At 43.5% G+C, this 26,166-nt stretch overlaps 1 protein-coding gene and 3 non-coding genes across 7 annotated transcripts; all 4 read left to right on the top strand.

Moving 5' to 3' along the window:
* The first annotated feature begins 8,379 nt into the window (after positions 1-8,379).
* On the top strand, positions 8,380-21,825 carry TBRG4 (transforming growth factor beta regulator 4). 4 transcript variants are annotated; one of them, XM_056804881.1, is made up of 12 exons: positions 8,380-8,507; positions 9,558-9,647; positions 12,647-13,117; positions 14,317-14,640; positions 15,426-15,597; positions 15,940-16,097; positions 16,629-16,739; positions 17,288-17,432; positions 17,696-17,950; positions 18,512-18,623; positions 18,847-18,961; positions 21,417-21,825. In XM_056804881.1, the coding sequence occupies exons 3-12, from the start codon at positions 12,722-12,724 to the stop codon at positions 21,516-21,518; spliced, it is 1,890 nt and encodes a 629-aa protein (XP_056660859.1). In that variant the 5' UTR covers positions 8,380-8,507; positions 9,558-9,647; positions 12,647-12,721; the 3' UTR covers positions 21,519-21,825. The 4 variants fall into 4 exon arrangements, with proteins under 4 accessions (XP_056660859.1, XP_003341815.2, XP_056660860.1 ...); XM_003341767.3 differs by having other exon boundaries at positions 8,396-8,552; XM_056804882.1 differs by lacking the exon at positions 12,647-13,117 and having other exon boundaries at positions 8,396-8,552.
* Positions 14,968-15,104, top strand: LOC130455684 (small nucleolar RNA SNORA5). The gene has a single exon (XR_008913787.1). It is a non-coding gene; the product is annotated as a small nucleolar RNA SNORA5 (small nucleolar RNA).
* On the top strand, positions 18,079-18,215 carry LOC130455685 (small nucleolar RNA SNORA5). The gene has a single exon (XR_008913788.1). It is a non-coding gene; the product is annotated as a small nucleolar RNA SNORA5 (small nucleolar RNA).
* On the top strand, positions 19,129-19,266 carry LOC130455687 (small nucleolar RNA SNORA5). Its single transcript, XR_008913789.1, has one exon. It is a non-coding gene; the product is annotated as a small nucleolar RNA SNORA5 (small nucleolar RNA).
* Positions 21,826-26,166: the final 4,341 nt, after the last annotated feature.

The following is a 26,166-nucleotide window of genomic DNA, read 5'->3' on the forward strand; positions in this document are numbered from 1 at the left end:
GACAAAATAAAATAATGTTTAAAAAAATATTTCTGTAGCAGACATGAAACTGACCATTTTATTTCCCATGAGAATTTTATTTACCCTGAGCAAAGCCCTTGTAAGTAGAGAACCTTGAAAGGACAGAGCTATTCCCCAAATTTAGTAGAAGTAGGAAGTTTGAATAGGAGCATTTTACCTTAAGAGGTTTGAAAGTAACATCTGTTCATTTGAGGATTTGCAGCAGAGATGCCAGAGTGCTAGTTTGTCTCAAAGTAGTATCAGAAGAAGTTAGAAAAGAATGATGGAGCCTAAAAAGAATTGTAACAGAAGGTCATTTTAAATCTGGAGCATGGTTAGAGAGAATTGCCATCTAAGGGTGAATTTTATGGGAAGATAATTGGGAAAAGAAAAGCTATGGAGGAAATTGTGTGTGTGTCACAGTCACAAGGGTGAATGGAAGGGCTAAGTTTCTGTCAAGTTCTACAGATGGCTGATCATTGCCAATTTACACATGGCATTAATATTCCAAATTATGGGAGCTGTTCTCCCTCATTTTAAGTTACTTCCCACTTTTATCCTATTAATAGCAAATTTCTGTAATCCTATAACGAAGGAAGCCTCAGGAAGTCAAGGCATAGAATATGGAAAATTGTGGAGGCAGATAGAAATTTTTAGCCATCATAAATGAGTAAGCAAACTCAAAGAGGTCCCTTTTCTTAAAAGGAAGAGTTTAGGTCATAAGGAAAACCTGGCAAAATATCAGTGCCATAAAGGGGGGAGGCTTTGCACATATATGTGTGTGTGTGTGTGTGCGCGCGTGTGTGTATACACAAGGTTCAGATAGAACACTGAATGGCTCCCTAGTACCAGTAAAGTTTATACATTTTGAAGCCTCACGGCAGGAAACAGGGAGATAAGAAAACCTTTGTGACTAGGAATGCCAACCCATTCACCTATAGTTTTAGGCAGAAGTTCAATGGTAAAGGAGTCCTTATTGCCAATGAATAAATACTCAGGAAAATAAAATGTGTACCCAAAACTAATTAAGGCTACAACTCAGTCAAATCAGAAGAATTATTTTAACTAAATTTTTATCTACAGACTTTACATTAGCTGTGGGGTTCCCCGAGTTGTGGGGGCCACACAGGAAGGGGTTCTCCTTTGTGATAGGGACCGGAGGAGAGATAGGGAATCTGAGAACCAGGGTGAAGAATGCAGACACAGACAAATCAGTGTTTAAATAGGGCATTCTCCTTGATGATATTCTCCTTGGAAGGAAAGTATAAGAATTATGAAACACGAGGTAGAGGAGGAGATTAAGGTAGAGAATGCAAAGCCGAGAGGGGCTAGAGCCTTGGGAGAGGAGAAGGTTTACTAGAGATAGAGGCAGAGAGAGAGATTCCTAGAGCAGAGTGAAGATCCAAGAGAGAGAGTCATGGGGCCGCCCTCTATTTTTATTCCTGAGCAATCAGGGAGGTGCTTTCAAGCGCGTAGCAATCACGATACAAAGCATAGACAATCAAGATTGGGTGGTAAATTAAGGATAATACCTTTTTGTGTACCTTTCAACCTGCACTTTCTCAGAGGACTCTGAGCCAAAATGTTAATGAGTTTGTCTTAGGCAACAGGCTGCATGGCCAGGTCAAGATTTCATTCACAAATATCAGTGTCACCTTGTGTCTGAAGACACAGTAACCATACAATCATTTATGTTTCATAGATGTGAATATGCTTGGAATGCTACATTAGCTGACTCAGTTGAAACATTTTTTTCATGCTAGGTAATAGTTAATAGAAGTAAAAAGCCTAAGCTATTTAAACATGGTTATGGTTGTTAAGTAGTTAAAGGTGAATGAAAAGGGTTTCAAAATCCCTAGCATCTCAACCTCCTGAAAGGGGTGTGTGTGAGGTATGTATGAGGTTTTAAATTAAGGAAAATTAGAAGCATTTTTAATCTTGAGAATTTTTGGAGTTCATTTCAATACTGAAACTTAAATTTGACTTTTAAAATAGTTTTAAGGGGGCAGCTGGGTAGCTCATTGGATTGAGAGCCAAGCCTAGAGATGGGAGGTCCTAGGTTTAAATCTGGCCTCAGACACTTCCCAGCTGTGTGACCCTGGGCAAGTCACTTGACCCCCATTGCCTAGCCCTTACCACTCTTCTGCCTTGGAGCCAATACACAGACAGTATTGACTCCAAGAGGGAAGGTAAGGGTTTAAAAAAAATAGTTTTAAAGCTGAAATTTCCATGCCGTCATTTTAATGTGGTTTGGGATTTTTGGGTGATAGAATATCTAGTTAGAAGTTTACTTAATGCTGGATGATATTTTAATTTAGGGCCACAAACAGGAGGTAGGGCCACTTCCAGATTTACAAAGTCTTGAATAACCTGTTTCTGCTTTTATACTTCTATGGTTTGTAGGGTTTTTATATTATTATTTTGGTAAAGTAAGGCAATCTTTCTGATTAAGCATGTAAATTGCATAATTTTATAATGGCGGAAAAGACATTACTAAAATCAATAAGATGGGATTTGTAGATTTAAGATTAGCAGCATGGATAATATTTGTAGTGAGTAAGCATATAGAGAGTTGATCAAGCCCTGTTAAAGAAGGTGTTTATGGATTTCTCAAGGTTTCTCTTGCAGCAGCAAAGAAGCTGTCTGATACAAAAGAAGGAGTCTGCAGGAAGACAGAAGTCCGGAGAGGAGGTTGAAGGCATCATCAGGACCCACCAGATGTGAAAGACTTAAGACTTTGGGAAAATGGGGTAGTGTTCTGATTGTTAGTTTTAAATGTCAATGCGCCGGAGGCATTGGGGAACGCCCCCAAATGCCAGTCACCAATACCTGTGTCCCTAGATTTTCCCACCATTAGGGGATGGAGTCCAATTCCATATGGCATTACCCATTTGTCCATTTGTTTGGTCAGCGACATTTGGTCTTGACCAAAAGAGGGGGGTGTCAACATGGAATCTAGGAATCCCAAACTTGTGGCCTAGTGAGATCTGATGAACCCCAACTTTCAGGACTAGCTTAGAGATTGGAGACCCCAAAGCTTGTACTTGTTCCCTGTTCCCCTGGGAATCTACCCTGAAGGGAATCCCAAGCTAGCAGTTTCAGACTGAGTGGGAGACCCTCTGGGAAATGAGAATCCTAGTTGAGTGGGACTAAGCATATGCTAAGGATCCTTTAGTATCCATTGTAAGTAGTCCCCTCTCTCACACCCTACTAGCCCCTAGCTAGGAGTCCTTTCCCAAGCTTGATTGTATCCTGTCAGTGTAGTTTGTACACTCCCATTTTCTTTGTAGCTATAGTGATGTCAATCATCTTTCCCTGCCCTTGGACTCCCCAAATGGTATATAGGTTCCCCAAATTTTGTTCCCTGGAGTTCATCTTGAGCGGTGGCACTCCCAGGGGTCAGTGACCAGGGCGGCCAGAGTTCAATCAGTTCTCTGTGTAGTTGCCTGTGGCGAGCAGCTCTGTTGTTGAGGCCTATTAGCGCTGCACCCCTTTTGCCCTTGATTAAAGAGTGATTTTGACAATTTAATAGTTCTGTTTTTTCCAGTTAACATTGGAGAAAGCAATACTTCCCACCATCATCAACTGCTGACTAACTGCTATTACCAGATAAAGAGACCGTAGAATAGCACTACCCCCAAAGAGGCATCCCTAGTGCTTTGCAAACAAATTCTTTTTAATTCATTCATTCTTTATTGGTGATATTTGTTGCAAAGGCATTATCCATTTTAAGGGACATTAGTAGAGTGTCTCTGGAGACCTGTAAGATGCAGCTGTGTAGGCCTACAAGGAGAAAGCATGGCTAGCACCTGCTACCAAAAGGAACATCAATAAACCAAAGTGTCTCCAGAGAACAGCTGGTTTGTGAGCCTCTGAGGAAAAAACACAGCTACCACCTGCCCTTGTAACAGTACACTAATTCAGGCAGAGACTTTATGTGAGACCAATTTTGATTCACCAATACCTTGTACTATTTCCTATTTAGTACTCCTAAGCCAACTTTGCACTGTCTGCTCCACTAGCCACATCTGCTCCTAATTTGATTAGCAAGGCAACCAGGGACATTAAGGGGTTGGATCTCTTCACCCCAGGCCCTTGGCAGTTTGGGGAGTGCAGTACAGGGGATAACTGAATGATTTGAACCTAGGTTCCTGCCTCAAAGATATAAAAGGAATTAAAAGAAATTTTGGACCATAACTCAGATAAGGGGAAAGCCTAAGGGGAAAGGAGTTCAAAGGGCAGCCTTTAATGGCTTCTAAGTAGCTGGCTGGAATATACTACAAAAGAACTAAAGAATGCCCTTAGACCAAAGGGGGAAAAGCCACATGGCAGTTACAATCCAGCAGAGGGTGGCAAAGAGCAGCTGAAATCTAGGAGATCGATCAAATCACCACCACATATTTATTGATTGCTATGTACCAGGCCATGCTCTGAGGTCCTAAATACAAAAATGAGATGGCTTCTAAGCCCTCTAAGAGCTCATATTTTAATAGGGTGGAGTAGGGGAACACAATAGTGGGCAGATACAAACAAAAACAAAGTAACTGGGGCAGAGGAGAGGTAAACACTTGAAAAATGTGTTACTTAAGCTGAGCCTTGAAGAAAAAGTAACAGTTCCAACAATCAAGAGGTGAGGAGGAAGAGCATTCCAGGCAACTGTTATAACAATCCAGGTCTGAACTAAGTTGGTTGTAGTAAGTGGGGAAAAAGAGAACTTTGATGACAAACTCTGAAATGTTCTATCATAATAAAGCATGATGGAGAAACTTCAGCAAAAGCTGAAAATTTTAAGATAGGGAAAAGACAAACACTGAAACGTAAATAACACACACCTTAGGCAGAGTGAATCTTGAATAGACTAACTGCACAGGAAGGGGCCAAGTGCAAAAGCATTGAACTTATTTCTAGGGAACAGGATGTTGCCTACTTTATTCCTAGCCATTCATAAGACCCCAAAAGGAGTCTGGGAGCATTATTTATTGAACTGGGACTGATTATCATAAGCCAAGGTGGTATATCAGACCAAAGGAATTAGCTTTGAATCACAAAGAATTGTTGAACAGGAGAGGCTAGATCTCTTTTCTAAGAGATAATCAACTTCATGAGAGTGCCTTAGGCTTTTGCCAGGCCTAGGCTAAGGGCTAAAACACTATCATACTAAATCAGTGGATGAATGTAGTGAAAGATTACAGCTGCCCATCAAGCAGTAAATCCAGTGAGTTGTCCTGTCCAGAACAACCAATATGGCTTAAAAAGAGCTCATAGACTGGGGGTGGAGGAGCAAGGAGCTGTCCCAGTAGTAGATTTGTCTGCCTGAATCTCTGTGCCCTAAAAAGATCCAATCCAACAATTCATCTATTACTAACACTATATCCCACAGCAATGTCTGAAAGAGCACTCTTTGGAGAAAGAAAGCCTATCTGGCCTTAAAGTTCTGGAGTTGCCAAAGCCATGTTCTCTTAACACATATCTCATCGTGACTGTAGTTGAAGTTTGTGTCCACTCTTCTCCCCACAGATTCTTAATGTATTTAAGGGAGCTAGTACCCATGGTTTGGGAAAGAAAAGCTTTACAGCTACTATTCTTTGTGTTATTTAGTAATTATCTTTGCTAAAGAGCTAAGTTTAGTGTTAAGGAGATTGTCAAGGAGAAGCCTGTGTGTGGTTGCTCCTGCACTAATGTTAAAAGTCACCTCAGGGCCATGGGTAGGGCTCTTAACAGCTATAACTGGGGATCCTACCTGCTAGTACTAAGGAAATGTGGAACTCTGCTTCACTAAAGAGAATGTTCATAAAGAATTAAAGAACTACAGTAACTCCTATCAATATGACAGCCTTCATTTACCCTTTTCTATCAGAACAATAAGTCTATCAAAGATGCTGGTGATCTCCCTGTATCCTCTCCCCTCCTCCCCCTCATCTAGTTCATGCTTCACTCTGATGTCAAATTGGTTTTCCTAAATAACCAAGTGTAACCATATCACATATCCCCTCCACACACCATTCAATGTACTCCAGGGTCTCCCTGTTGTCCTCAATTAGGTCAAATGTTGGATCAAAAAAATTTAAGCCTGCTTGACTGTAAAAGTCCTTCATAACCTAGCCCCCTTCTAATCTTTCCAGTCTTTTTTTTAAACTCTTACCTTCTGTCTTGGGATCAAGGTAAAGCATAGTTTCCAAGGCAGTACAGCAGTAAAGGTTAGGCATTTAGTATTAAATGACTTGCCCAGGGTCACACAGTTATTATGTGTCTGAAGCCAAGATTTGAACCCAAGACCTCCTATCTCCCAAACCTGATCCACTGAGCTACCTAGCTGAAGTCATCTTTCCTATTTTCTTGCACCTTAAATCTCATCATGTACTCAGCAATCTAGTGACCCTGGCCTCCTTGTTGTTACTTAGGACATTCCTGTCACCCAACTCTAAGCATCTTCACTGGCTCTGCCCCATACCTGGAACTCTCTCTTCATCTCCAACCCTTGACTTTCCTTGCTTCCTTTGTGCTTTGGCTAAAGTCCTGTTTTCTGTAAGAAGTCTTGATTAAGCTCTCTTAATCCTAGTCCCCGTGTTCTGTTGATAGTTCCAGGTTATCCTCTATATAATTTGTTATAAATTATAAAATATAAACATCCTGTATATAAATTGTTTGCATGCTATCTCCTCCATTTGACTCTGAGCTCCTTAAGAATAGGTAAGAGTTGGCTTTTCTTTGTATTTCCAGGGTTTAGCAAAGGGCCTGGTATATAGTATGACCTTAATAAATATTAAAAAGACCAGAATACAGAATTTATATGAGCTAAAGAGGGCCTCTCTTGGACTTTCTAGAGACTGCCATTTGAGAGTCCTTGGAAGAAGGTCTTATGTAGGCTGTTATGTATGTCTATGAGCAGATGACTTGCTATATAAATTCTTTCTGCTTTTCAATACAAAAACCATTTATTAAGTACCTGTTATGTACTTCACTAGAGTGAAGACCTGAGTTCAAACCCAGACTCAGATACTTACTAGTTATGTAACCTTGAGCAAGTCATTGAACCTATTTGCCTCTGTTTCAACCATAAAATGGGGATAATAATATAACCTTCCTTGGAAGGTTGTAAAGATCAAATGAAATATTTTTTAAAAGTACTTAGCATAGTGCCTGCCACATAGTAGGATCTATATAAATGCTTGTTTCTTTCTCTTCTCCTCTACTGCAAACTCTGCTGGACTCCAGTCAGATTTAACTCTCCTTTCCTAGTATCCCATGGACACTGGTTTATTTCTTCTGGCAAAACATACCAGGACTTCCCCCAAACCTCAGTGACTCAGGACAAGTCACTGAGCTACCTAACTACCCCCTCAACCCCAAGTTTCTTTCCTTTCTGCTCAGTAAAAACTCCAAGATTGATTGATAGGTTTAACCTAAGGGACTTTATATTTTTTAAGAAGGAATTTACTAATAAATTAACTTCTAAAGAATGGATTATGGAACATTTATTAAAATAGAGCAGCAAGGTCTTAAGTACTATATAGCCTCTTTAGAATGGTGTGGCAACCACTGAAAGGTAGACAAAATCTGATGTTGGCACAAGAGTGCTTCTGAAAATTTTTATTTATTATCTTTATATTTTTAAGAAGAGAGCTGTGCACTGCCAGTTTTAATAATTTTCCTGAATAAGTGAGGTCAGTTTCCAACTCAAAATTACAGAGGTCTACAGTGTACATGTAAAAAACTTTAAAAGCTAGGCTGACCATAAAGAATAACAAACTAGATGTCAGACTTTGAGGTCAGGGTTTCCCGGTCTAGTAAAAGGGCAGTGAGGTCTAATGGTGAAGTCTAGTACAAGTTAACCCTTACTAGTAGCATAATCACTGGCAAGTTGCTTTAATTTCCTTGGGCCTCAGTTTCCTCACTTGTTAAATGGAGATGAAGAAATCGATAACCTTCCCCCTTACCCACCAACTATAATCCTACTGCAGAAACCTCTTAATATTTCCTTTTTTAAAAAAAGTCCTTATTTTCGCTCTTAGAATCAATACTTTTTATTGGTTCCTTCCAAGGAAGAAGAAAGATCAAGCCTGGACAACGGGAGTTAAATGACTTGTCCAGAGTCACACAGCTAGGCAGTCTTTATTTAAATTTGAATACAGGACCCTCCAACTCTAGGACTGGCTCTCTATCCACTGGATCACCTAGTTGACCCCAATACTATTTCCTTTTAAAAATTATTGTGGCCTACCTAACAGGGTTACTGTTTGAAAAGAGCTCTGTAAACCTCAAGTGACATGGCTTATTTCCCGAAGCCTTTCCTTCCACCTAAAATGTCTTGGCACCTCCCCAGGGATCACCTCTCTTCCCCACGCGCAGTACACCGCACCATCGGTTCCACCCGGAAGTAGAAGGGCCTGGTTTCCGGCCGTCGCGCACCGGTTGACGTCACGGGCGGGCGCGACGCCTGCTCAGGTGTCCTCGCGGTCGCCTGGTGGTTCGTTCATTCCTTTTGTCGGCGCGTGTGGTGTGCGGAGGTCAGAAGCACAGAAGGCCTTGGGGCGCTGTCCCCGGAGAGTTGGGTGGGTATAGCTTGGGAGAGAACGAGGAGAGAAGTGGGGAGGGAGTTGGAAAGCGGCGGGAGGAGGCCGCGGAAAGGCCCGGAGGCGGCGAATAGGGGAAGGCCGAACTTTTGGGGGATCCCGGAGCTAGGGACCGCTTTCCTGACCCGAGGCGTGCGGAATGTTATCGAGCTTGGGCTCGGCTCTTGAAGCCTTTACTTCGCTACGGCCCCTTAAGGGCTTGGTGCCCTCACCTCGCTCGCGACCCTGCTTCCGGCCTTGGAATGCGGGACCGTGTGTTGCCGGCGGGTTGGGTGGAAGTAGCTTGCTTTGTAGGCAACGTGGAATTGAATCGCATTAATGTATCTCCTGTGTGCACGTGAGACTCTGGGCAAACTTCTCAAGCTTCCTGAACCCCAAGTGAGAGGATTGGAAATGGTGACCTTTAAGGTCACTTAAGCGTTAAATTCGTTGTTTCCCCCAGTTTGAGAAAAATGAGCAGTCTCTCCCATCCCTTGGGAAGCGTAGAACTTTTCAAGCAATCTTAGAAGCTCAACCCCTTTCCCTTGAGAGAGGAAAGGTCGGAGGACCAGAGATTGGGGAAGTAGTTTGCCCAAGGTCACATGGCTGGGAGGAGAATCCAGGTCTCATGGCTTCCGGTACTCTGCCCCTCCTGGAGGCCCGAGGAAAGGAAATTTATATCGCTAGATATTTAAGCAGGACTGAAAGGTAGTGTGCAGCAGGAGTCCAGGGATTCTTTAAAGTTAAGGGTCTAATAAGGTATTTAGTTTAATACCGTTATTTTACAGATAGGAAAGGCTTGATGGTGGTCTAAAGGACCTACTTAAGGCCTCTAGTGGGCAGTAGTAGAGAAGTTCAAACCCAGCTCTTCTTGAGTCCAGATCTAGTAGTCTTTCTACTATGTTGTGCTGCCTCTTAATTGTATACTGATATGGCTATCAAGCTGCAAAATACATGCTCTTAGTGTCAAAGGTAAGCACCCCCCTTTTTCCTTTTTTTTTCCAGAACTATGGTGAGAGTATATAAAAGACGTGGTCTCTACCTGCAAGAAGTGTTGAGATCCCAAATCCTAATGGTTTTAGGTATACAACAGAGGTAATTAATTTTCATTATGTTTCTGTTTATTTCAAACAGGTCATTTTCAGAGTATGACCTGAATTCAGATAAACATCATAGTTTTCAGAAGTTTTATTGAAAACCTTTTGGTTTTAGATCGCTTGCTCTTGTGCTTTTTGCTTTTTAATCTTAGGAAAAACTTGAGAAGAAATAGCCAGGATAGGACAGTTCTCATCTTGAGTGAGTGACCAAATTTGGGGATCTACTTATGGGGTTTTTAAGGTAGGGCTGGCCATTGTATACCTAGGAGTTTCAATTCTAGCAAGTGGTTGGAGAGAGATGGGAAATAAATGGATAGGGTGAAAAAGGTTAGCTGTTTACTTCTTAGATTAGCACCAAGCCTGCATGTGGCCCAGAAAGTATCCTGTGCAGAAGTACCCTGTTGCCTATTTAGGCTGTTTATCTTCTAAGTTCAGAGTAATGGAATTTGAGTTGTAGGGATTTCAAGTCATCCAATACTACCCATACATGAAAAAAAAGAATTCTTTCTATGGCATAGTTAACAAGTGATCCTCCAGCCTTTGCTAGAAGACCTGTGATTTTTTTGAAGAGCTTCCTGGGTGGGTTGCCCCTCCCATTTTTGTACATTTCTCTTTGCTAGGAAGATTCACTTTATGGCATACTTATATTCCTCTTAGTAACCAAGATCCAACTGGAGTGGCCAAGAAGAACAAGTCTGATTTTTCATATGATGTCTTTGTAGACATCAAACTATTCCTGGATTTTATCTCTTTATCATGAGCATTCATCTAAGATGAAATGGTACCATAAAAGCTTATGACTAGAAAGGCCAGATAGTCAGCCCTCTCTTAGGTCTGAAGAGGTTAGGTGAAAGCCTTAGCTCTTGGTCTGCCATCCTGTAGACCTAAACTATGTTGATTATTTCACAGTGTCTTTTAGACTGCCCTTTTATTTTGAATCTGACTATATTACCATTTATATTTAACCAAACACCCTCATTCTCCTTTCCCTGTGTGTCTTCAAGAATAAAGTGTTACCTTTTAGATCAAGTCTGCCTGTTTTCTGATATCAAAGGAGACTGAAGATTTGGGGGGAATCATACCATTCCCCAAAAGGGAGAATAGTTCAAGACCAGGGCTGAGGAGTGAAGGTCTCAAAGGGAAAGGTGGCAGTGGGATATTGGGAGGATCCAGAGGCAAGAAGTTTACCCTGTCTTTCAGCAACAGCTAAGATCAAGAAGGGAGGAAGTGGGTCATTTCTCTAAGACTTTCTCCAGTCCTTAACCTCCACCTCCCAATCCCAATCTCTGAGGAGACATATTCTGTCCCTTAAGAAGACAATTCATACTCTTCCTAAAGGAGAAGAGAGGGGAGGGTCAATCTCTTCCCTCTCTCCATTTCTTCAGTGATAATGGAGTCTTGTTCTTTGTCAACTAACTGGGGTGCAGATAGGAATCCCTATAGATTAGCAACTGACCCCCCCCCCCCCAAATCCTGAGGGGTTCAGACTGCCTGACCCTCCTTTGGTCAGTTGTTGGGTTTGTCCTTCTAAGCTCATCTGGCTATGAATTGAAGTTCAGGACAATTTGGGGCAAGAGAAATCTCAGTAGACCACTTTCCTATAAAGTTCCAATCTACTTTTGTCTTCAATTGTAACCAGAGAGATTTAGGGGTTCACTGGAAAGTAGTCAATGTCCAGAGGGATCCTCCATCTCAGGTCCTCCTTTCAGACGCTCCACTCCAGGAGAGAGTTGATCAGAAGTAACTTGACAGTTTTGAATCCTCTCAGCTCCTCTGTTCCTTCCTGGAATCTTACAATACATTATAGTTCCTCGTTGATATTTTCCCACTTCGCAGAAGAAAATAGACTTTTAGTGGATTCCCTGCTTCTCATTGTGTCCTGAATAGAGAATCCTGCCTGGAGCTTGGAGGGTCTTATTCAAATCTGACTTCAGATACTTCCTAGCTGTGTGACCCTAGAGAAATCACTTAACCTCCATTGCCCACCCTTTACGTTCTGTCTTGGAACCAATACACAGGATTGATTCTAAGATGGAAGGTACTGGTTATTAAAACATTTTTAAAATCACTCTTCTGCACAGATATTTTTCATGACTTCTTTTTTATTTACAAACTGTTTGAACCTTCTCTTTTCACCTTATCTCACTACTATCATCCATGAAGTCTACACACCAAATTAGGCTATTCAATCCCCACAGACCATCTGTAGTTTCCACAGTTTTAAAAATCCTGTGAAAGATAAGATTCTTGGCTGTTCTTTTTTCTTGTCTCTGCATTGCATGGAGATGGCTCTTAATAAAGTTGAATCAAATCCTTTGAGGTTAATAGTTTAAGAAGTATACATACGATGTCACAGGGATGATGGATGGTAAGCCTAGTTAGAAGAAATCTAGTTAAACCTTCCTATTTGAAATGAGAAAATAGCCAGTTTTCCTGTGACCATGCATTGGTTAGTTAGGCTTGGACTTAAATCAATTTTCCCAGCTCTTAAGTCCAGAGTTCAGTCTACTACACCACATTGCCTCTTCCATTCCCCAGAAGAGGGCAGCCTTACCAGAGAAACCTGGTGAAATACCATTGGAAGCAGTGGCTCTTCTTTGCAATGAGATATGCCTCAAGATTTCTAATAGATAACCTGTTGATCAAGCTAGTAGCTCCTATTACCAGCTGTATGTTCAATGCTAGAGAATAGAAATAATAAAAAGTTCCTGCCCTTAAGGAATTTACATATACAAAACTTTCAGAAAAAGAAGAATTATTCAGAGTATTAAATGACTGGATTGGAAATAGTCGTCAAGTGCCAAAATATTTATATAGGCAGTATTCTGTGTGCTTGATATTGTTTGGTGGTGGCATTGGGAAAAGTGAGCTGTGAAGAAAATGGCCTTGAAACCCATCTTGGCCTTAATGCTTATGTTTCAGGAAAGGCTATTCTAAAAAAACATCTTGTTTTTGCAATGCTTTATGCTTTTTAAATCCTGGTTCTTTCTTTAACAGGTCTTAAGTGACTGAGTTAAAAGTACTACACCTCTCCTGCAGCTTCAGTGTCCCTGCTCAGGCTCAGAGGACATCATGGCATCTCGCCTGATGCAACGCTGCATTTGCCTCTTGGCCACCCATCAGGTCTCACCCTTAACTGTAATTAGCAGAGTGAGACTGGCCAAGGTCCCCTGCAGCATGATGACCACCACACATGGATCCACTGTTTCCACTTTGGATAATATCTTAGATAAGGAGCCAGTGTTCACTCCTTACCCTTGGCCTCAGAAAGTCGACCAGCAGATTGAGAAGGCCAGGAGCCCTGAGGAAATACTAGAATTGCTTGATGGTAGGCACAAGTTACACCATAACCATACTGCCATCATGGTTATTAAGCTTTCTCGACTCTTGGCTGATAAGCACCAGGATAGAGACTTAATCATTAAAGATAACCGGGTTCAGAAGCTCTTCCACAGTGTGGACAAGCAGGTGGGTTACATGGCATTATTTAATATAAAAGGTTAGAATGACAAAATTTTTGTTGTGTTTGTGAGGGCTAAAGTACTCTACAAGGTATTTAGGATTGCATATTTAAGTACAATCACGCTCAATTAGTCTAAGAATAGTACAAAAGCTATGGATTATAGTTCTTTATAGCCTCCACAGTGCCAAAACTCTGCTGTATCCTGAATTGATTGATTTCTCCCGATGTTTACTTAAGCTCTTCCATTGTGCAGAGCACTGTGCTGGGCATTGGGGGAGATGGATAATAATCTATCATTGTCGAACTTAGAGCCTAATAAACTGCATGATTTGTATGAGAAGCATTCTAAGACATGAACAACAAAATGTGCTTTGAGGTCTGGAGGCTGATGGGCTATTAGTGACAGGGTGATCAAGGATTTGTTGAAGAGATGGCATTTGAGTTGTATGTGTTTTTTTGTTTTTGTTTGTTTGTTTTTTAAATCCTTCCCTTCCCTCTTGGAGTCAATACTGTGTATTGGCTCCAAGGCAGAAGAGTGGTAAGGGTTAGGCAATGGGGGTCAAGTGACTTGCCCAGGTTCACACAGTTGGGAAGTGTCTGAGGCCACTTTTGAACCTAGGACCTCCTGTCTCTAGGCCTGACTCTCAATCCACTGAGCCACCCAGCTGCCCCCTGAGTTGGTTTTTAAAGCATAGAAATTCTTTCAGGGTGGTGGACTGCTAGGTCATTAGGAATTCAACAAGGAACCACTAAATATTTTTGAGCAGTGACATAACCAAGTCTTTGCATAGGATTATCTGATAATGATTTGATGGATAGATTTTTTTTTTTAATAGTCAACCAACTGACTAAAAGTGGAGAGTGAAAAGGGAGACTCAGAAATCCTGTGTTATCAACTTGTGCAACTGGATAACTCTTGGTGCCATAGATGGAAATGATAAGTTAGGAGAAAGAATGATGAGCTCAGTTTGGTATATGTATATTGTGGATAGCTTTGCTAGTCTGGTGAAACCCATAGACTCAAGTCATTTTTAAATCAGCATAGGTAATTTAGGATCAGGTTGTAAGGGGCTTTAAAGCCAAACAGGAGTTGTATTTGTTTTCAAGAGATACAAAGAGCTATAATGCTTTCTCACCATGTTATTTTCCAGTTGCTTTTTAATTACATTTTAGACTGAAATTTTTTCTTTCTTCCTTGGCCCAGGTATCTTCAATCTGGCATGGAACCCTTATGAGCTTACTCCGAAGCCTCTATACATTACAACTTCGAGAGAATTCCAGGTGCCTGCGATCTGTGGAACAAGAGGTTCGCTGGAGGCTTCGTCGAGTTAAATATAAGAACCTAGTTTTTCTGGCAGAGACAAGCATCCCCTACATGCAAGAGCAGGCTTCAAAGGAGCTGCTTACGGAACTGCTGATGTACTTGGAGCGACGATGGACAGAGATTGATGACTGCCGCACTGTAGTGACCCTCATGACTAAAGTAGGGCACCTCTCAGAGCCACTAATGGGCCGTCTAGAGGACAAGGTATTGAGAAACAGGGACTACAAATTCATATCTCCCTTTGCCTGATAGTTTGTGAGCCTTTGCTCAAATAAGGTTTCGGGGAGAATAGGTGCAGTTCAGAGCTTGCCAGGCTATGCTCCTTCCCCTCCCTGCTCTAAGCATATATATAACTTCTGGGGCAGAAACTGTAGGTGCTTCTGTCCAGGAAATAGTGTTCTTTAGCACATAGTCCCAGGTGGCATAGGCCTGTGGTACAAAAAGATTTGCATTAAGAACTAAGCTTCTTCAAGCTTAAGTCTCATTAACTCCCAGTCTGCTGTATTTACTGTTTTTTGCAACTTCAACCCATGCAGCCTTGTCAAATTCAGCACCTGCCTCTGTCCATGGCAAGGGCTGGCCCAAAAGGCTGCCACAGAAACACTGTGGCTCATGGGCCCTATGTCCTGTTTCCTGGGACCTGGGGATAAGTTTGGCTACAGACAATGAATTTCTTCCGGCAAACCTTCCTTTCAGTTGTTTGGGTTTCAGGTCCTAATTAGGCATAGGATTCCCTGAGTCTTTGATAGCTTTTTATTCTTTCTGGGAGTTTGGGATATCCAGAAAGGTCTTGCATATAAGAATCTTGACAATTCAATTCCAGGAAGTACTCTATAGGGATTAGATCCCATGGGGGGGAGGAGGGGGGGGTGATCATTGTTTTGGGTGCTGGACTGAAAACAACTCTCTAGCTCCTCCCCCCATCTTGGTGCAGCAGAGAATGGCAGCCGCCCAGCTAGCTGACCTCCCTGGGTGGCTGTGGTTGACAGTTCCTGGAGCTGGCAGAGCAGTTTGGCCCTGAGGACCTTCGGAGAGTGATGCTGACCTTGGCGTCTCAGAACCGGCGATCAGTGCCCCTTCTTCGGGCCATCTCCTACCACCTGGCTCAGAAACCTTTTACCCTGACAAGAGGAATGCTGATTGACTTCGCATATGCTTATGGTAAAGCAATGGAGGTAGTTGGAGGGGCAGGGAATGTAGGGGTCTTGGCCCTATTGTTAACCTCCCTTGTCATGTCTAGTTTTCCTCTCTCTTTGTCAAATCAGTATTTGTTCTAAAAGGCTGCTATAGAAGCACTATAGCACTTGGACCCCGCATCCCTCTTCCTTTAACCCAGGAAAAAGCCACCAGCAGTTCTGGATTGTGTGGGGATGGGGCCGTGGTTCCTGAGGTTGGGGATAAAAGGGTGACTTTGCTGACTCCTGCTAAGGATTGCTTCAGCTCCTCCTCCATTCCCTTAGGAGCTCTGTCATTAAGCTCACTATAGTCTCCTTTGCCCTAAAGGTAAACTAAACTTCCACCAAACCCAGATATTCCAGAAACTCGCAGCTGAGCTATTGCCCCAGGTATCCAGCATGACGCCCAGTGACATAACTCAGTGCTCTAAGTCCTTTGCCTTCCTCAAGTGGCTCAACTTGCCTCTTTTTGAAGCTTTTGCCCAGGTAAGCAGGGGTCAGATGGACTGTGATCCTAGAGCTGGGAGGTACATTTTAGATGGGAATGACTACTATTTATATAAAACTTGAAAAAGTTTTCAAAGATGAGAGTGGTTTGTGCATCGGACCTTGTTTAGTGACTGGCTAGGAAAGCATTTCCTAGATGGATAGATACAAAACCAGGAGCCACCAATTATTATTACTGGTTTATTCATTTTCTTGAGAGCTTTAAACATTAACAGGTCCACAGTCCCCTTATCCACCCAGGTTGTTGCAGAGCTTGGGAACCCAAGGTCTGATGACTATGGCATATATGTATTCTGCCACTAGGAAGCTCATACTTCTGGAAGAGCCATAAGACTTAGATGTTTGGGAAGTGACCCATATCCTGGGGTGGGGGTGGGGGGATAGACTAGATCTGTGTCTGCCAGGTATATTGGTTGTTGGATAATGGAATAAGGGATGAGAGGCTTTATCTAGGCTAGGAAGCAAGTTGGTAGCCTCTTCTCTCCTTACCCCACCTCTTCTGGCCCCTAGCACATGCTAAACAAGGCAGACAGCTTTACCCCACTCCAGCTGAGCAACATGATCCTGGCATTTGCTCGTCTGAACTTTCATCCTGAGCAAGAAGAGCAGTTCTTCAGTTTGGTATGGCTTTTCCTAACCCTATTCTTCCTGGGGGGAACACTAGAAGCGAGGTGGGGGAAGTATGCAGGCATGTGAATGTGATCTAGTGCTGGGGAATCGATGAAAAACTAACTTGAATGGGGCCATAGTGCCCTTCTGAATAGTGGGAGAGGAGTTCAAAGGAAGAAAAGCTGCAGCTATCTTAATTTTCCTTGTAAGTAAACCCTAATAATGAGTCTTGTGGTCAAGTATGTAGAAAAGGCAATAAAAGCAGGTGATGAGGGAAGGTAGTCTTAAGAGTGGCAATGCCCAAGAAGGGAGAAGCAAGTCATTGGGGTTCAAGTGCAAAATGAAAAAGTCTTAAGTCTTAGGTTCAGGCTCCTTAAAATAGGACTCTAAAAGGAAGATCTGTTTTAGGGAGGTGACAGAAGGTCAGGAATGGACCCTCCCACTTTGTCTGCCTTCAGCCTTGGGTTGTTCATCTAATTCTTTGGTCATATTAGTGGCTATTCTGCCTTGCCAGTGATTGAGAGAGACAGAGAGAACCTCACACCTATTCCCTTCCCCAGGTGCATAAAAAGCTGGAGCCAGAGCTGGCCAATCTGAGCCCCATCCTGCAGGTTGATGTGGTGTGGTCCCTGTGTGTACTACAGCAAGTGCAGGAGGCCCAGCTTCAAGGTGTTCTCTGCCAGGAATTTCACAAGCAATTTCTAGGTAAGCCGCTGAAGAGCTGGGAAAGAATGGCTGGGGGAAATGGAGCCTGGCTTCTCTTGCGTATCTTTCTGTTCTTGAACTGCCACTGCCAGGGTCAGATTCAGCCTTGACAGAATGACCTGCAAGCCCAGGTACAAGATGCACTCCAGGCTTTCAACCCTTATTTCAACCCTCATTCTTAGCTTCCCACTGACCAACAAACTGAAGTGTTTGAACATTTCCTGTAGTGTCCTTTCCTGGCATGTGGCTCTGTTCTGTTGCAGACAGCAAGTTCCCTCAGAACCAGAACATCTGCCAGAAGCTGGTCCATATTAATGCCACCGCTCAACTGGAGCATCCAAAGTACATTGGACCCTACTTGCCACTTGCCACTTGCCAACAGGCCTTCCGCCTCCAAACCTCCACATCTAGGAAGATGACGCCCATGCAGAAGGATCTGCAGGACATAATGAAAGGGTGGCTGGGAAGTGAGGACAAGGTCCGTTTTGGAGAGACTACTCAGTATGGCTGGGAGTTGGGTGAGTCTACTCATTTTCCCCTCACCCACCCACCCCATCCTGTACTTGGGCTGATGGGGTTGGTTCCATAAATACCCTTCTATTTTTACTGCCTCCCATCTAAAACTACTTGGTTGTTCCTACAACCCTGCAGCTGTGTCAAATTCAGCATCTGCCCCCTTTCATGGCAGGAGCTGGCCCAAACAGCTGCCACAGTAACACTGTAGCTCATGGCCCCAAGTCCCTCTTCCTGGGATTTGGGGATAAAATTTTGCTGCAGACATTGGGCTGGGCTTTGCTATGCTATTACTCTTCTTCGGACATTTTTCCCCATTTCTTTTTGACTTCCCCGAATAGCAGCTCTGCCTCTTAACAATTAGCCAGCCTCCACTTAATTAACCTGTGTTTGTCATATCACTAAGGCACAGGCCTTATCCTGCCCACTCTCAGTGTTCCCAAATCTGTTCAGGAAAGCTTTCCTCAAGGGATTTGGATCTCATTTGAACCCCCAATTTGTTGACTCTCATTGTTCCTTGACCCTTGCATCCCCTTCCTCATCTGTCCTGCTTTCCTGTTATTCAGATGCTGAGTTGGTACTTGATGTGGAGAATCAGCCTCTGCCCATGAAGAACTTTATAGCACCTCACCTGGCTCAGCCAACTGGAACTCAGCCGTTACCCCCTGGTGCCAAGAGGTATGAATGCACTTGTTTTTCCAAACTCTGTGGACCATCACTGGGGTGGGGCAAGGACCATTCCTACATTGGAGGGCAGGTCTCCTTTTTGGGCTTTCTTTCCACTCCCTGAGGCTTCTTTTCTGGTTTCCCTTTTGATCTTCCCATTCCTTTGTGTTTGAGAAAGAAAAGTGAATTTTTACACTGAGTAATGCTCAGCTTTCTGCTTTTGCCTGGTCTCTAGGTTGGCTTTTCTTCGATGGGAGTTCCCCAATTTCAACAGCCGAAGCAAAGATCTGCTGGGTCGATTTGTTATGGCTAGGCGCCACCTTCAGGCTGCAGGCCTCCTGGTGGTAGATGTGAGTACTGGCTATGGGTGTGGTTAGCCAAAGCCATGACCCACCATGTGGACTGCATCTCCTGGGTTGGCAGAGAAGAGGGGCCAGATAAAAGGAATGGGAGGGTTCCATGTGGGTACCCACATCTTGGACTTAGCTGTATCTGGTTTGTCCTAAGCTTTTAGACTTGCAGCTGTGTCAAATTCAGCACCTGCCCCCTTTCATGGCAAGAGCTGGCCCAAACAGCTGCCACAGCAACACTGTAGCTCATGGGCCCCAAGTCCCTCTCCCTGGGGCTCGGGGATAAAATTTTGCTGCAGACATTGGGCTCAGGGCATTCCTCCCCTCCATCCATTTCCTCTTTCTTGATGTTTGTTCAATTCAGCTCTGCTTTTAACAGCTAACCACGGTGTTCTCAGCTATTTTATCTACTTTCTGCCTGGTAGGGCCCCACCCTAACCCGCAGGCGCCTTCACTTAGTCCACTTTAGTCAAAAAGAACAAATGTGGGACTAGAGATCAACTGGCAGAGAGAGAATGCTTCATCCAGTTCTCAGTCATGTTGTGAGGCCCGTGAAAAACCACAAAGTGGGAGAGGTTGTCTCTAGCTTAGGGAATCAGGGAAGGGTTCATAGAGGAGTGAGGTTGGCCCCAGATTACCAAGAGTTATGAGGAAATCACATAGGACATAAGTGGCATTATCAGGAGCTCTTGTGTGAGATCCAGCTGATGTCCTCCTCCCCCCCTCCCCCCCATCCTCTTACAGCCTTCCCTGGGGATCCTGAGGGAAGGTTCCCACTAAAGGCTATGTTATATGTTCATTAAATGGGCTGCAGTACACACATAGAATTCATTCTACCCGTCTTTCTGTATGCTTTTTTGTTGCCCTTCTTCCACCAGAGCATGATTGCTTTGCTATCAGAATTTGACTTAAGGTTTGACATGGTGGCAGACCATTTAACAGAGGACTGTTGGGTCAAAGCTTTACATTAGGAAGAATACTTGGGTCGTGATAGAAAAGAAACTGGAGGCCACCTGAGTGCTGCTGCAGCTCAAATCCTTAATGAAAGAGTGAGTGAGGAGATAAGATTCAGGCAGTGTTTCAGAAATAGAATCAGACTTGAATGGGGCTGGGAGGTGGTGGGGAGGCAAGAAAGTCAAAGCCGACTGAGTTCAAGTCTCAGTGACTTGGAAAGTGATAGTGCCATAAATGGAAAGAATAAAGAATTGAGAGTGAATGTTTTTGGAAAGAAGGTAGGTTTAATATTGGGTATATTAAATTTGAGGTGATGGTTATGTGTGTGTGTGGGGGGGTGTTCAGCAGATAGTTGGGAATAGATGACAGCCCTTTCAGAAGAGCCAGACTTAATGGATTTGTAAGTGCCCTGCACAGATGTCATCAGTGAAGCCATTAGTCAATAAGATTGCCAAGAGAAAAGAAAGCCCATGCCAGAGACAGTGTGATAGGTCAGTGATCTTTAGGATGCGAGGAATGCCTTGGATGGGGCTTGTCTACAGACTTAACTACCGGACATCAGAGAGGATAAGGACAACAAGAAGAACTTGGGATTTGCCATAAAAGCTGCTATAGATGACATTAAAGAGAATGGAATAATGGAAGGAATTACTGACAAGCCATTGATAGAATCTACTTTTCTCTAGACATTTGGGTGTCAGTGGATATTCAGGACAAGTTGGTATATTAGAGTGCTGGACAGGATTGAGCTAAATGTTCCTTTGGGGATTTTGTTGGTTGATTTTTTTAGAAAAGCAGAGACCTGAGTGTATTTATGGGCCCTTAAAGGGGGCGGGTGGCTGGGTGGCTCAGTGGATTGAGAGCCAGGCCTAGAGATGGGAGGTCCTGGGTTCAAATAGGGCCTCAGTCACTTAGCTGGGAACCCCACTCCCACAACCACACCACAATTGCCTAGCCCTTAACACTCTTCTGCCTTAGAACTAATACACAGTATTGATTCAAAGATAGAAGGCAAGGGTGTTTTGGTGTGTTTTTGTTAAGTGTGTGGGAGTATAATTGCCAGGGACTAGAAAGGGCAAAAGGTATAGAGTAAGGACTGAAACCAAATAGTTAACCTTGGAAAGGAAAACCACATTATCCTCTGAAACCAGACAAAGAATGGGGGAGAAAAGAGGTTCAAATGAGCTGTGTTAAAGGAAGGGGGCAAACAGATTCTCCAAAAGGATGGCATTGAACTTCAGAATTTTGCCTTTGAAAGTGATTCTGTTCACCAGCTATACTTTAGTGTTTCCTCTGCCTTGTATTTAGGGTCATAGGTTAAATTGGACAGCAGAGCTTTGGAGAGCTAGTTAGTATTGACTGAAAGGACCTGGAATACTTGTGCTGCCATTTTTTATGTATGACAGATCCTTCCCTTGGCAGGGCTAATATGCTGATAGGAGGTACCTGTTCTTCCTTTGGCCACTTTGGGCCATCCTGACCTCTGTTTTGACCTCCTTAGGTTCCCTACTATGAGTGGCTGGAGCTGAAGTCTGAATGGCAGAAGGGTGCCTACCTCAAGGACAAGATGGGGAAGACTGTGGCAGAGGACCTGGCCAAGTGACCTTCCTTTTCCAGCCTTATATTAGCTCCAACCCTGCAGAGGAAGCACTTATGTTGAAGGGGATCTTTTTTCCTTTGAGGCAGCCGGAGCTTACTCCCAGATACTTGGAGCAGCACTGGCTCAGCCTGACAAGAGCATGACTGGGTACAGGATGCCAGTTGTTTTAGAGCCTCTCTTTGATGACTTGGTTTCTGCTGCTACTGAACCGAAGATATTGGATAACTCAGTCCTATTGTGGGGGTGGGGAGGGTCTAACCTATATTTCCTCCTTGTAAAGGACATTTCCTCAATAAAGGTTTCCCTCTGAGCGGTGAATCTGGGGACATAAATTGCAGGAGCTTCCGGAAGGAAGGCTGCTAGTGCCCAATCTTGATTTAGGATTGTTACCCCACTAACATCTTTCCTTCATCAGGAAAGGCAGAGGGAGCTTGTCTGAGAGGCAGTAAAGTAATACAGTCAGTGGATAGTGGTGGTTCTGGAGTCAGGAGGGCTAGAGTTGAAATTTCCTGGCTATGTAATTTTGGGCACAAATCACCTCTGCCTTCATTTCCTCGTCTGTAACATGGAAGTAATAAAGGCCCAGCATCCCAAAGTTGATGGTAAAAAACAGGTATTTGTAAAGTACTTGGCACTGTCCATGGAACATAGTAGGACATTATACTTAATACTTAATGATTGCATATTCTCTCCACTTCCATGAAGTGCACAATGCAATAGATCTTCAGGCCAGGCTTCTGCATGGAGGGAAATCTTGGCATAGAGCAGGCACATAGGAATTTTTAAGTGAGTTAAGAAAATAGGCCCAGAAATGATGACTTCCCCTCATCTGGAAAGGAAGGGAATAGGACTGAGAAACCTCTAGGGGTCCCTTCTAGCTATGGCTTGGTCCTCACTATTGTCATTAATACCACTCCCTGAAGTTTATCTTAGTCTAATATTCAAGCATTTCTTCCTTTGGAGAGGCATGTCCAAATTGGATGTTGCACACACCCTCCCATCTGTGCCCTGGGATGGAACTCCTCAAAATAATCTGAAACAAAGTGGCCAAGCTCACAGCTCATAAAAGGGGAAAGCTAAGACTTGTATTAAGGTCTTCTGACTCCAAAGTCTACGGTGACCAGAATGAAGTCAGAGAAGACAACATTGTGAAGGACCCCGGGCTTTGGGGATGGTGGTTTTGCCTTTTCACTCCTTGGCCATTTGCTAGTGTGCCAGCACTTTGCTTGCAGACATACTCCTGGTTATCTCAGCTTCTCATGAAAACTTGAAAGTGTCCCTTCTAAACTTAGAACTCCAAGTGAGTGCTGCATCTGGATGCCTTTAAACTGGTCCTATGTGTGTACCGTGGGAGCATCTCAAGTGGCCCAGTGGAGAAAACCCTGGGCCTGGTGTCAGGGTTCAAACTGGGCCTCACCAGGCAAGTCATTTAATCCCATTTGCCTATCACCTGTCTTTCCAAGAGATGTCACTAAGAAAGGAAGGGGTTTTTTAAGGCATACCGTGTGGGAGCAGCTGGGTGGTTCAGTGGATGGAGAGCCAGACCTATAGATGGGAGGTCCTAGGTTCAAATGTGGCTCCATATACTTCCTAGCTGTGTGGTCCTGGGCAAGTTTTATTGCTCTTCTGCCTTAGAACCAATAGTGTTGATAAGGGTTTGTTTTTTAAGTACAATGTGGAAGGCCTGAGTCAACCCTGGAAAACTAAGGGGAATAAACAATGGTCTATCCTTATGATGCTCCAAGTCACAGTGGAAGTTACTGTTCGAGGCATTGTGGTTTGAGTGAAGGGTGGAGCTGTTGGAGCCAAATGAGGCATGACTAGGAGCTGGAATTTCATCATGGGTGGTTACTTGTGTAGGGCTTGACCTGGGCTTTGAGGAGGAGGGGGTATTCAGGTAGGGGCAACAATTATAAGACTTCTGTTAGGAACAGGGAGTCAAGAGACTTCAGAGGCCCCTTCATCCAACCCTAAACTTGGAAGTAGCAATCTTCCTTAGGATGGCCCAGGCCAGTGGTTATTGGTCTCTTGAAAACCAGATGCCCTTGTCTTGAAGCCCAGTCTGCATTTGTTAAGCTGGCTGTAATCTACTTCCATCCCCAACTCCTCACTGGTCTTAATTCTGGCTTCTGGAGACTCCTTGTTCTTTTGCATGAGATCCCATCTCTGGGTGTTTTTGTAGAGCAGGATGAGATCAGAAAGGTAATCCAGAAACATGAAAAGCCTTGAATGCCAGGGGAAGCCAGTCAAGGCCTTAACTTGATGGCAAAGGTGAATTGATATGGTGGTTTTTTAGGTTATTCTGGCAAATTTGGAGTGGATTGGGAAAGAGATTGGAAGTGGGTTGATCAATTAAATGGACCAGAGAAGGATATCTCATAACTAGTATGGCCTTGGACAAATCAGCTGTTCTGGGCTAAATTCTGTGAAATGGTCCAGTTGGACTAGATAGTTTCCTATATACTTTTCATGCATACAAGAACATTGTGAGAATATTCATCCATCTAGAGGTCTGTAGGCTTCCCTGGTCCAAGAAGGCATCAGGGGTGGACTTAGTCCTGACCCCTCTGTCCAACATTCTTTCCACTGTATCATACAGCCCCCCTCCCCCCATGCAAAGAAGGAAGAAACAATGATTCTAAGTTTCCTACCTGGGAGATATATAAAAGGACAAAAATTGGAAGGAGTTCAGTTCTGGATATGTGTGGAAGAGATAAGTAGAAATACCTATAAAATGACCACTGTGAGCTGGAAAATGTAATTTACAGACTGGGAAACTGAGCCTCTTCCCCCAAAGTAAAGTAACCTACCAAAAGCCATACAACAAAAAATAGCAGCCTTTGACCTCTGATTCAAAATACTTGTCATTTTCCAGTAGCAGCTTAGAGTTGTTAGTCATGGGGGGGGAAGGGGATGGATTACCTAATGTCAATCTTTTAAATCTGATTTCTGCCTAAGAGCCCTCTCTCACCTGATCTCAGTTGAGCCCTACTGTCTTTCTTATCTCATTGCTCTGGAAATGGCTGCTGATGCAGCTGGGCCCTGTGGTTACTAGGCAACTGGGAGGTGGTTTCTATGGTGACCACTACTGGATGACTGGGAGGACCAATCTTCAGAGCTCCACCCCTTTTTGGTCTAGCTTTGGCTTTTAGATAAGAAGAACTAATACAGAGAATCATTTCCCACCACACCTTACCGCCCTCCCCCTCCCCCCCAAATCCTCCCTAGCCTCAGCTACATGACAGGGGAAAGGACTAAGGATACTATTAATCTATTTTGGTTCCACTTCCCCTCAGAATAGCAGGACAAAGGAGTCAATATGGCGAAGTGGAAAGAGTCCTTACTTTGCAAGCAGAGGGCCTGGCTTTCGGGAAATTACCTTCCCTCAATTTTCCCTGTTTTCTTATCTACAAAATGAAGGGCTGGACTAGAGGATCTCTAACATCTATCACCTCTAGATCCCAGCTTTCCCCTGTATCTCCAGGGCCCAATTTGTTCTCTGAAGCAATCTGCCTGCTCTGTACCTCAGTTTCCTGACCCCTTGAGGGCAAGGTCAGTGTTTTATGCCTCCTAGCATTCCCGGCAGCATATTTCAGGGAGGCAGAAGAGGCCCTTCCCCTTGCCTCTTGGAGGATTTACTAAATTCAGACTGTGATATATGCTGCTGTTAGCTTGCTTAGAGATCCTCTGAAGGACAAGGTCCTGTTGAACTGCCCCAAAAACCTCTGGCTTCATTTTAATCCTTCATATACCTAATGAGTTTGTGCAGGAACCCAGAAAATCACTGGTGGCTGAAGAAAGATCACATGGAGTTTTCAGAGCCCAATTCTCCCTGATTGGTTGATTTGATGAATCCCTTTTTTCCTCTGGATAGCTGGTGAAATCACAGCCAGAAAGAGTCTTAGAAATCATCTCTCTGTACATCTAAGATTTATATCCTACTTACTATGTGCCAGGTACTATGCTGACTTGACAATTATCTCATCTCCATAACAACCATTTTACAGATGGGGAAACTGATGTAAATAGGATTAAGTGACTTGCCCAAGCTCATACAGTTTGTAAGTATCTGAGGCAAGATTTTAAAACATCTTCCTGAGGGGCAGCCAGGTGGCACAGTAGATAGAATACCAGGTCTGAAGTTAGGAAGACGTTTGGAATTCAAATCTGGCTTCAGACACTAGTTGTCTGAAGTTGTGTATCCAGGGCAAATTAACTCCTTTTGCTTCAGTTTCCTCTTCTGTAAAGAAGGAAATGGCAAAACACCCCATTATCTTTGCCAAGAAAATCCCAAATAAGGTCATAACTGAACAACAAAAACTCCCTGACTCCTTGCCACCCCTCATCTAGTCCAATATCCTAATTTTGCATTCAGGTTCTAAGAGGCATGTCCCTTCTGAGCAATTCTGTGCTCTTTAGATCTTGAGTCAAAAAGAACTGGGTTTAAATTTGTCCACTGACACCATGAGGAAGGACAAGTCACTTTGCCAGAAACTGTCTCCTCGTCTGTAAAATGGTCACCTCAGATTTGCCACGAGGCTCAAATAAAACAGTTCAAGGAAGGAGCACTTTGTAAGTTAAAATGTGTCAGTGGTTCTAGAGATGTAAACAAGACCAGTCAAGTCTGGAGAGGGAAATGTGTCTGTCATCA

This window comes from Monodelphis domestica, chromosome 7 (genome assembly GCF_027887165.1).
Source record: "Monodelphis domestica isolate mMonDom1 chromosome 7, mMonDom1.pri, whole genome shotgun sequence".
Lineage (NCBI taxonomy): Eukaryota > Metazoa > Chordata > Mammalia > Didelphimorphia > Didelphidae > Monodelphis > Monodelphis domestica.

Coding starts and splice junctions, on each gene's coding strand:
- TBRG4 (XM_056804881.1), top strand. CDS start 12,722: ATGGCATCTCGCCTGATGCAACGCTGCATTTGCCTCTTGGCCACCCAT. Junction 16,740..17,287: donor AAGAGCAGTTCTTCAGTTTG/GTATGGCTTTTC, acceptor TCCCTTCCCCAG/GTGCATAAAAAGCTGGAGCC. Junction 18,624..18,846: donor TTACCCCCTGGTGCCAAGAG/GTATGAATGCAC, acceptor CCTGGTCTCTAG/GTTGGCTTTTCTTCGATGGG.